Below are 11955 nucleotides of genomic sequence, written 5' to 3'. Positions count from 1 at the left end.
TATTTTCAATTATCAAATCACTTCCAATATCAAATTATTTTCAATATCAAACCAATTCTGATATCAAATCATTTTTCAACCTTAAATCATTTCTAAGATCAAATTATTTCTAATATTCAATCATTTTTGACATTAAATTATTTCTAATATCAAGAGAACCAATTCAACAAAGTCAACCAACAAGCCAAAATACTCGTCCTTCTCAAACAGTCAATAAATCAATCAAGCAAATAATTATACTCATCCAAAGCAGTTCAGTCAATCCATAAGACTCACACAACCACCAAAAATATATTTTTTGCATCAATATCGATTTGTAACAATTTTGTAATATAAAATAAGTTTTGAAAAAAATTTCTACCTCGATTGCGACTTAACTACGCGACAAAACCATTCTTCTCTCGGTCCGCAGCAACGGCAGTTGCAACCATAGCTTTATTATACTTACGCAGCAACAACGATAGTTTCAAACGCGACAAGCAAGAACCGAAACTCAATCTTATTGCAATAACGCCGAAAAAATCTCAGCAACATATGACGGAACAGTGACTAAAAAGGTCTTTGGAGCAGATACACTTACTGTACCAAAAGGAACCAAAAATAGAGCAACCGCAACTCAAGCGGCTGACTCCGATGAGCTCCAGTAGCGGCGGCATAAACCATAACGACTCAGACTATAACGACCCATATTTTTTAAAATCTAAATATAAATAAGCTATAATTTATTTTATTAATTAGAGTTTCTTATTTTGGAAAATTATTTTATTAAAAGTAATTAAATTAATCTTGTAACTATTTGAATTCAATTAAATCCATATTCTTATATATATTTTTTTGTTATGATAAAATATTTTACATAATTAAAATATAATTCTAGTAGTTTATAAGTAATGAAAATTATTATATATATATATATATATATATATATATATATATATTAATTTGAGTAATTGATATTATTAATTTAAAAATAGTGATTAGTTAATAATATTATTATTGAGTTAGATACTCGCCGATATGAGTAAATATCGATTCTCTTCAGTGAACATAGCTTTGCTAATATTTCATCGTATATCTTTTATCATTATGTTACTAATGTCATTTATATTAACAACTCATATATATTATTACTTGTATTTTAATATATCCGAATTTTATAATTATCCATTTAAAATATTTATAACTTGAACCGCGGACTCAACGCCTCTATAACGCGACACCCACAGCCCCATGTGTCATCTAAGCGTTTAAGCAATATTATACCTCATTAATCATCATCATCATCATTAGCGTTCATTTTGGAGAAAAGAAAGAGAAGAGGACCTGGGTGAGAGAGAGATTTCCATGGAACCTCCGAGCTTCCGGTTTCGCTTTCTTGAGATCCGTAACTCCAATAAAAAATCTAATCTGATCAAATTGTTCGTGTCTTCCTCTTCTTCACGTTGACGTCACTTTGTCCGGGAGAAATTGATGGTGGAGCTGCTGTCTCTCCATGCAACGTTCGGCCGAGGGAGCCTCGGAGGTGAAGTAGCTAATTTTGACATTTTTTTCTTCAATTTCTGGTTCAAAAACCTTCTCTGAAGCTTCTGTTATTGTGATTTCTGCATGGAGGTAGGATTTGATAATTTTATAATAATTAATTGTTAATTTGATAAGTGAATTTTGGTTTGATTGATTATTGTTTGAGTTTGATTAAGTTTATGTTAAGTTTTTGTTGAATTATTGTTTGCTTGAGATTTTGATTCAGCTATATATGAACAGGCAGTTGGGGTGTTATGATGATTTTGGGACTATTGTGATATGGTATTTCGAAATAAATTTAATGAGATTTGATGGCTGCGAGATTAAATTAAAAGCTGCGAAAAATCAGTTATCGAAACTGTTGAAAAACTAGTTAAAAAATCAAGTGATTTTTATGAACTTTTGATGAGTTTGATTTGGTTCTTGAAAAATACAAAACCATCATGTTTTGACTATTTTGTGGCTAAAATATAATTAAGAAAGTTTTGGGGATGGAAGTTAAATAAAAAAGTTTGTGAGATAAAATAAAATTTTTAGAAGTTTAGTGATAAAAGTGTAATTTTTAAAAAGTTTGGGGGTCAAAATAAATTTTTAAAAGTTTTTAGAATTATATTAGCTGATTTTGAATTATTAAAGAAAATCATTTGATTTTGGAAGCGATTGGATTTTGAGTTGGTTTAATTTTGAAAGAGATTTAATATTAGGATTGGTTCGGTTTTGTAAATAATTTCGCTGTTGGAAATGGTTTGGATGGGACTCGACAAGGGTGGCAAGGTCCGAGTTTTAAGGGAGGTGTTGCCGAAGTTTTTAGAAGAATTTTGAGAAGTTTTATTTTAATTAATTTGGATTATAGAATTGTTTTATTTGATTTTGATTTATTTAATAAAAGAATGAATTATGTTTTTGTTTAAATGATTTGGTTTTGAAATGAGATTGGTTGTCGTTCCCCTAAAAGTCTAGAGGCATTGCCGAGGAATTTAACAAATAAATGATTATTCTTTTGTCTTTTGAAAGAAGACTTGAGTTTGGAAAGAAGAATTGGTTTTAAGTGACATAGTTTTGAAGGTTTTTGGAGAATGTCACAAAGAGGAGATTTAATATTTGAATTACTAGGTAAGATGCAGCGGCATTGTCCATTTGCTCTAGAAAAAGGATGTGGAAGAAGAATGATAAAAACTGAGTTTGAATTATGAAATTGAATGATAAAAACTGGGTTTGACTATATAGCCGAAAAATGAGCTCATTAGCCATAGGACAGACATGTATCATACTTGTTTGCACATATTTGTTTGTGAGTCTGTTTTCTATGATTGTGGATGTGCTATATTATTGTTTAATTTCTATATCTTTTATTTGTTAAGTCTAAATATATTCTACTGCTCATTGCTGTTGGCTATGGTAATAAACTGAATATAGCTATACACCCCGATCCTACTAAGAACTCTCCAGTTCTTACCTCTTATTTCTACCCCTATAGGTGCGAAGATTTAGTGTGGAGCTATAAGAGCATAGAAGATTATGTTTACGAGTTGAGTTGTTAGAATATATTTTTCCCTTGCCTTGTTAGTTAGAGTTTTATCCAGATGGGTAGATTTTGTAAATGCTTTTGTACGTAATGCTACGATGTATAATTCATATTAAGTATGTGAATATATGTTGTTTGTTCTTGTTGAAAAAGTTTTAAGTTTTTAGTAGAACCATCGATAGATTTACGCGTAAAGGCTCATACCTTTTTATTTAATATATGAGAGTTGTCGTAATACCCCCGCTATTAGAGTGGCGCATCCAGAAGCATGACATTCTGATAGTAAGGGTGTTACACAGACAGCAAGGACGACATCGGATTCAACAAACGGCAGTAGTGGCAAGAAAAACCAGTGCGTTTTGTCTCTCTCTTTGTGAGCTCCTCAGCGGTGAAATTTCAGCAACATTGGAGGCAAGACCTTCTCTTCTCCTCCATCGCATTTCCCCTCTCTCTCTCTCTCTCTCTCTCTCTCTCTCTCTCTCTCTCTCTCTCTCTCTCTCTCTCTCTCTCTCTCTCTCTCTCTCTCTCTCTCTCTCTCTCTCTCTCTCTCTCTCTCTCTCTCTCTCAATTCAATTTTAATCCAATAAAATTATCTTTTAAAAAAAGCTATTTATTCATAAATTTACAAATTATTTCTAATAAATACTCTAATCCAAAAATGAGATAATCAAATTAATTTTTTTTATAAATTAAGGTTCAAATTTTAAATATTTAAATTAAAATGTATAAAATTTTTATTATTTTTTAATTATTAAAATTTTAAATCATAAATAAAAAAATATTCAATTAATATAAAAATTTTTAAATAAATATAATAAATCATAAATAACCTATTATTTAATTTTCGTAAATTCAAAATCTTACCGTTGGATTCTAATAACTATGAGTTTAACAACTAGGTCCCAAAATACCTTAGGTTTTAATATATATATATATATATATATATAGTCAAATTGAGTCTGTAAATGTAATCTATAGCTAATAGATTGGTTCAAAATAAACATATTTGAAAAGTAGGAATCGAACTGATCATGTGAAAACTCGTACACCTTTATGTCCGTTCAATGTGTTTAGGTTTTCCCACTTTTTATTTTTTATTTTTTTGGTCACTTGATTTTCGATTGATTTTCTTTTTCCTTTTCAAAATTATATCTAGAAAAGAGAGAGGAAAAGGAACCTAATAACGTGGTTGTTTGAATGGTTTTTCTATCCCCAATCCTAAAAGCCGAAGGAGGAACATGCAAGCACGATGGTTGATTGTTTGATATGGCCATAAGGGCCAACACTTTATTACTTTAATTCTTACTGTTTGACTATGTTGATTAATACATGATACATCACTTTCAACCACCAAACAGGTGAACCTAAAGTGATTAGTGCACTCTAAAGGAGAAAAAGAAAATTCCCTTAAGTTTTGGGGAGGTTAATGAAACTTGTCACTACTCACTCGGACTGAACATTGAGCTCAAATATTAAATAAATGCTCAGGGAAACTCCTTTTCCATTCCAATTTTTTTTTGCCATAATTGAAAATGTTTTGGTCCACCAATAGGGCTGAAGCTCAAAAGAGAACTTTTCGGCCCCATTTGATAAGATATAGTGGTGGGCCAGACTGGCCCATTTATCCCTATCCACAATAAGCTGGTCCAATTTGGATATTCTCAATTCTGTTTTAAGACTGTAGGTTACTTAAATGAACCAAAACTCAGACCCAATAATAATAAACAACAAATAGTATAAATTATGTTGAAAGCCCAAAAAAAGGGAATAAAAGTTTTACGTTTCTCTATATCTAAATGAGCCTGTGATTCTGTGTGAATTCAACTGTCATCCAATATTTTTCAAGAGTAATCCTTACTTTATTTTAAGGAGAGTGTCCATTTTTTTTTTGGGTAAAGGGAGAGGGTCTTATTTCTTTCTCTGTGGTTTTTCGGTTTACCATTGAAACTAAAACTCAGAAAAAAAGCATAACAACAAAAATTTGTTAGGTATTTGGGCCGGACCTGCTTTAGATTTTGCTCATTAACGAGTTCTGAGTCCAAAATAGGAAGAAAAGAAAGAATTGTACAGTAATAATTTTGGACATCTAATGTTCCAAATATGATGGTAATGTATATTTTTAACCATAAATAATAAACCAGTTAACTCTATTTTAAAAATTCAATAAATAAATTTTATCAATAAATTCTAAAATAAGAATACACTCTTATTTTTATATTTTAATATTGAAAATTATATTAATATAAATTTAAATTTATATTAAATAGAGATATTTTAATTACAAACTTTATTTTCATATATTACAAATCATTTGTTATTTATTATAATTATATATTTTAAAAATTATTTATAATTTTACATCATAGTAATTAATAATCAATTTTAATGTATATGTTAATTATTTAAAATGTTTGTTATTAAAAATTTTAATCTATTCATATTTCTAATATAATTCAACTATTGTTTAAAATATTATTTAAATTAACTGTTTAATATATGTGTTTTATTAATATTCATTCAAGACAAGGTGTCTAATTTAGTCATTTGCTATGTTGTATTTTAGCATATTTCATCTATAAATTTATTGTTATATCTTTTCAATATAGACCTTTAAATCTACTAATGTTAATTTTTTTTTTTGAAACATTTTAGACGCGACTCATTTTTTGACCAGTTTTTGCCATAATTCCAAGCAATATGAGAATCAAACACATTCGAATAAAATATACAAAGGATAAAGCTAATAAGTTGAATCAGCCCCATTGGTTTGTATTAATATCTCAAATAGGAAATAAACGCTTTATCCATCAGGCCAAAGTTCATCGATGGATATCTTTCAAGAAAAGGATTGTATGGATAAGGAACATTTGACTTAATAATTTTTTTATCGCTAAATGTCCGACTTTGCCGCTTTGGTGTCCAGCAAATATATATAGTTTACGAAAGGATAAACTACTTGATAAAATTATTAGGCAAGAATAAAAAAAATAAAAAATATTATACTTTGTATTTTTTAATGGATTGAATTGATTGATTAAATTATGAAGATAAAACTAAATATATATAAAGTATTACTTACAAAAGATAAAAATAAAGATAAGATAAGATAAGAAGATAATATAAAGATAAGATAAAATAATAAAGACTAAATTTGTTAGGCTGAATTTGTGGGTCATGAGACTTCTTTATTGTTGTGATGCGCTAAGGTAGAAGAATGGTTTAATACGCCTCTGCAAGTTGGAGGATGAAAGATGTCAAGAACATCGAGCTTATTGAGATTAAAATGAAAGGGTTGAAAAGATAAAGGTTTGATAAAGATGTCAGCTAGCTGGCCGCCCAAAAGAGGGGATGGGGGAGAAGTTTCATCACTTCTCTTAAACTCTGTTGACATCCATAGATAAAGCAACCAATTCAGATATTCGAATTGCTAAGTTGTCTCTCTGCTCTATCCTAGATCAAGGAGAAATGGCACACCAGCAACTTCATCAGGAAACTCTTTTGGATTTCTCGTCAACCCAACCCTCTTCTTTCATGACACTTTCTTCTAATAAAGAAATTCGTCATTCAAACCAACTTGGGCTTTTGTCAAGTCCAACTATTCATTATCTTTGTTCTTTTTTTTTTGAAACAAAGGAGGCTCAACACATTAAAGTGGAGCAAATAAAAGAAAGAAGAAGACACATAACCAGCTACCAACAAATAAACCAACCCCTACTATCCCGTTCTCCCTGCACCACAAAAAGTTCCGTTGTAAAGCAATCAGCTTGTCCGCTACCGCCTTCGGCATCTTGTATAGACTAAGGTAGTAGATGGGGAGACTATTCAGCACCGATTTGATAAGGACCAGCTTACCTGATTTATTCAAAACCTTGGCTTTCCACAAACTCAGCTTCTGTTCCACCTTATCAATAATTGGTTTCCAAGTCTTCACCAAGTGCGGATTCACACCTAGAGAAACTCCCAAGTATCTAACCGGTAGAGAAGCTTGTTGGCATCCCAGCAGTCCACATGCTTGATCAATCCATCCTTGCTCACAGTTCACCGATATCAGATTCGATTTATCAAAGTTAATGCTCAGCCCAGACATCAACTCAAAGCACCGTAACAGTCTCTTATAGTTTACAATTGTTTCAGTCTCCGGCGGGCAGAATAAAATAGTGTCATCTGCAAATTGTAGGTGTGACAGTTCAATAAGATCTCCCCCTACCAGCAGTGGAGCAATGCGGCCATTCCTCATAGCCTCCCCCAACATCCTATGCAGCACATCTACAACTCATTATCTTTGTTCTTTCGGTACTTTTTCTATTTTTAACAATTTTCAAATCAAGATTCATTCTTAAACATTTGAATCATTGATTTTGGTGCCACAAATCACATTGCATCAAATTTTTCTTGGTTCATCTCTTACACACAAATTTTTTCTATTATTGTTCATTTACCAAATGGTTTTTAAATTATTGTTTCTTATAAAGGTATTGTTCAATTTTCACTATCCTTGGTTCTTCATGATGTTCTTTATTTATCTCATTTCAACTTTAATATTATCTCTATCTTAAAAATTATTTCAGCACTCAATTGTGTACTCACTTTTTCATCTTCTTCTTGCACTCTACAGAGCAACAATTTGGGGATGATTGATTTTGGCATAATGAGAGAGGGATTATATCTCCTTGAACCCAATTTCGGTGAAAATCTATCTACTACACATTTTATAAATTTCATCAAATCCCCACCTATTACACCTTCAAATATATGTCATTTTCGTTTAGGACATCTTTCTGGACAATGACCTAATCATTTACATAAACATTTTTCTTTTATCTCTATGCATCATAATGAGGCTTTTGACGTTTGTCATTCTAAACAAAAGAAACTTTCATTTTCTCAAAGTTTTAACAAAGCCAATGCAAGTTTTGATTTATTATATTTTGATATTTGGGTTCATTTCGACAAAATTCTATTCATAATTATAAATATTTTTTACTATTGTTGATGATTTTAGTCGTTTTACATGGGTTATTTTATTAAAATCAAAAGGAGAAGTGCAAAATCATGTAAAAAATTTTGTTACTTTAGTTGAAAAATAATTCAACTCTAAAGTCAAAACTATTTGTTCCGATAATGGACCAGATTTCATTTTATATGATTTTTATGCTTCAAAGGGCATTATTCATCAAGGTAATTGTATTGAAACTCCTCAACAAAATGGAAGGGTAGAACGTAAGTATCAACATATTTTAAATATAGCTCGTGCTCTTATGTTTCAATCTAATTTACCATTATTTTTTTTTGGTCTTATGCTGTTAAACATGCTGTTTATTTACTTAACAGAGTTCCATCATCTGCAATTAATTTTAAAACACCATTTGAAATTTTATTCAATCATCCACTAAATTATCATGACCATAAATTTTTTGGATGCTTATGTTTTGTTTCTACTCAAATGGCAAAAAATCAAAACTTGATCCAAGAGGCAAAAAGGCTGTGTTTATTGGTTTTCAACATGGTTTTAAATGATATATTGTTTATGTTTTAGAAGATAAAAGAATTGAGATTTCTAGAAATGTGATTTTTTATGAAATGATCTTGCCCTTAGTCAGAAAAAAATGTCAAATTTCATACACTCAGCCCAACATTGCCAAACACGCCTTCTGAAAAACAAGATTTATTTAGTCTTCCAGTTGGACCCTCACCCATACCCATTAACCCACTTCCATCAAATTCTTTCTCTTCTCCAACAATCCCTCTTTTTTCCTCATTTTTGTGTCCTGATCAACTTGAACCCATGACCCCCGAATCTATTTCAAGTCATACAACCTCCCATCTTTCCGTAATAGACACTAACCCACCATCACCTGAGCAACCCTGTCCTCGTCATTCCGACCGATCTCACTGACCTCCAACATATCGCTCTGATACCATGATAAAACTATGAAAGAATAAGAAAAGAAAATATGAAAAATATCATACTTTGTATTTCTTAATTGATTGAATTGATTGATTGAATTGTGAAGGTAAAACTAAATATATATAGAGTATTACCTACGAAAGATAAAAGTAAAGATAAGATAAGATAAGAAGATAACATAAAGATAAGATAAGATAATAAAGTCTAAATTTGTTGGGTTGAATTTGTGGGCTGTGAGACTTCTTTATTATTTTAATGGGCTAAGGTGGAAGAATGGTTTAATACTACTATTTATATTCATAAATGTTTAAAATACTGATAAATTTATCTAAAAAAATAAAAATAATTTTTATATACATAAAAAATGAATTCAATTAACAAAATTATCCAAACTCTAAATATTATTAAAAGTTTTTAAACTATCTTTTTATTTTGACCTATCTTATCCAAAATTCTTAATTTTAACACCACTGTCCAAGTTTCGTTTTAACTATGACCACCGTCTCTACCAACACTGTCATTACCGCCAGTAATGAGAACGTTGGAGCCAAACTTGATCAGGGACAGAAGCATTGCAATCATATGAACAATTTTCATTTTCAATATATTCATTATGGTTATCTTTTTTATGGCTGAAGCTTTCTTGTCTGTGAGTTCAATTGATCTCTTCAAGGCTTGTACCTTCACATCAGTCATACTGTCTTTTTGGTGAATCTTAAATAAAGTATTTCAAGCTTTATCTTCCTTTTTCTTTCATAAGAGTCAACAGGGTGATTCAAGGAGAAGAAACATTAGCATTAATTACACTATGATAAGTGCTGTCGCTACTCCAAGTATGTCTAAAGTCTCAAATTATGTTATGTTGGTATAATTAGTATTAGATGGAAAAAAAAAGATAACCCATGGCTAGTATATTATCTGACATTTGTAAATGCCAAGGTGATGAGTGTAACACCCTAATTACCCTAAGCCTTATCTCTAACCGTAAGGCAAAGATTAATCAAAGGTTATGACAATTCTAAGGCTCATACATATGTATATAGAAGGAAATAATATATTCTAGAAGCCCGATGAAGGATTAAACTCAAAAATAGAATTACAAAAGCGCGAAACGTTCACAGGAAGCTAACGCATAAGACACAAGGAATAGATGCAAGAGAAAAGAACAGATATAGATATAAGAATATAGTAATCATAGGGAACTAGCCGCAGCTTGCGGAGTTTAAGCTGACTAGTTTTATACAGGCATACAAAATTTTGGAGTTAAAACAGCTTATACAACTTATCTCTCAAATAAGCCTCTAAGGCTATAAAGATAAATATACAAAGGGTGAGAGAACACTACGACAAAAGTAAAGCAGAAATAAACAAGGAAAGAGCTATACTCCGCTCTGTCACCATGTCCACAATTTCACCGAGGTGAATTACGACCTGCATCTGAAAAATAACAACAAAGTATGAAATGAGAACCGGAGGTTCTCAGTATGGTAACAGTGCCCAATATGTAAGATGTAAGGATCCGGGACGCCGAAGGCAATCCTAGAACTTCACATCGCATACGGATATTCAAGCTTAGAATAAAAATAAATAAACATAGAACTTAAACCATAAACCGGGTTATCTAAACTTAGGGAAATTCTAACTAATACTAATCACACCGCTGTATCCCACAGCCTTGTCAACCTAACCTCTGTGCGATCCCATCGCCACTGCCTACCTAACCTCCTCAGCACCAGACAATCACAATTAATGCATACAAGTAATACACAGATAATAATCATATATCACAATAATTCAAGAAGCAAGTAGGCATATTATACAATTAGACAAACTCAAGTAATCAAAATAAACAAGCACATAAAAGATGCATATGATGAATGCATGTCCTATTGGCTCATGATATCACTTGTCGGTCTATGAATGCCAACCCGACACATCCTTTCAGATGTCGCCTTTCTGCCACGTCTGAGGATATAGCGCTTGGCACGCTTTTGTTCTGAGGATATAGTGCCTGGCACACTATCGTTCCGAGGATATAGTGTCTGGCACACTTGCATGCTCATTCCGAGGATATAGTGCCTGGCACACTCTTGCGGCAGAAAAAGAAAACAACAAGAACATATATTTCATCATAAATCATTCCAAGGATATAGTGCCTGGCACACTTTCCACATCCAACAAGTCCATCCACCTCAAATCATCACTAGTCATCACCATTTCTCATTTCAATCCACTTTCAATTATCAATTCTTAACATTCCAAGGCTCCTTCAAACATTATCATTCCAAGGATATAGTGCCTGGCACACTTTCCACATCCAATAAGATCATCATTCCTCTTTGAGTCCTCAACTCATCATAACCATCATCGATTCATAATTCCCATTCCGAACTCATTAGTTCATCGATTTCTTGATTCGTTGTCAACAATCACCAAGTTTACTACTCCTCCTTCTCTCTCAACCAAACTCATTCTTAATACACCAGAAACCTAAACCTCCGTTTGCTAACTTTTCAAAGTAAAACCCAAATAAATCCACCCAAGACCTTCTCCATGTTTAACATCCAAAAACAAGCCAAAAAGTCTTAAATAGGTGTCACAGAAGTTTACAAGCTTGTTGGGAAGGTAAAATAGTTAAAAACAAAGTTTAAGTTTGAGAAACAGGGGGTGTGTGTACGCACAGGGGTGTGCGTATGCACAGGTACCAAATTTTATAATTCTGTTCACTCACACAAGGCGTGCTAGCGCCCCCAACAAACTGACCTTCCCAACTTGTGCGTGCACACAGGTTGTAATACTCCATTGGATGTGTGCGCGCACAGGTCGTGCTAGCGCTCTCACCAGCAAGCCTTTCTCTGCTTGTGCATGCGCACAAGGCTGTGCGTGCGCACATACCAGAAATCACAAAATTCTGCAACTTTGCAGAATTTCAGATTTTTAACACCAAACTTTGAATGATCATAAATTCCTCTACAAAAATTCAAATTTTACAAACTTTATA

General features: G+C 32.0%; 1 protein-coding gene across 1 annotated transcript; it reads right to left on the bottom strand.

The window, feature by feature from the left end:
* Positions 1-6692: 6692 nt before the first annotated feature.
* Positions 6693-7283, bottom strand: LOC130980545 (uncharacterized). Its single transcript, XM_057904213.1, has one exon. It carries the CDS (start codon positions 7281-7283, stop codon positions 6693-6695), a length of 591 nt encoding a protein of 196 aa, XP_057760196.1.
* Positions 7284-11955: the final 4672 nt, after the last annotated feature.

This window comes from Arachis stenosperma, chromosome 1, assembly GCF_014773155.1.
Source record: "Arachis stenosperma cultivar V10309 chromosome 1, arast.V10309.gnm1.PFL2, whole genome shotgun sequence".
Lineage (NCBI taxonomy): Eukaryota > Viridiplantae > Streptophyta > Magnoliopsida > Fabales > Fabaceae > Arachis > Arachis stenosperma.
The sequence above is the reverse complement of the archived record's forward strand: the minus strand, read 5'-3'. Positions and strand labels throughout refer to the sequence as shown.

Coding starts and splice junctions, on each gene's coding strand:
- LOC130980545 (XM_057904213.1), bottom strand. CDS start 7,283: ATGAGGAATGGCCGCATTGCTCCACTGCTGGTAGGGGGAGATCTTATT.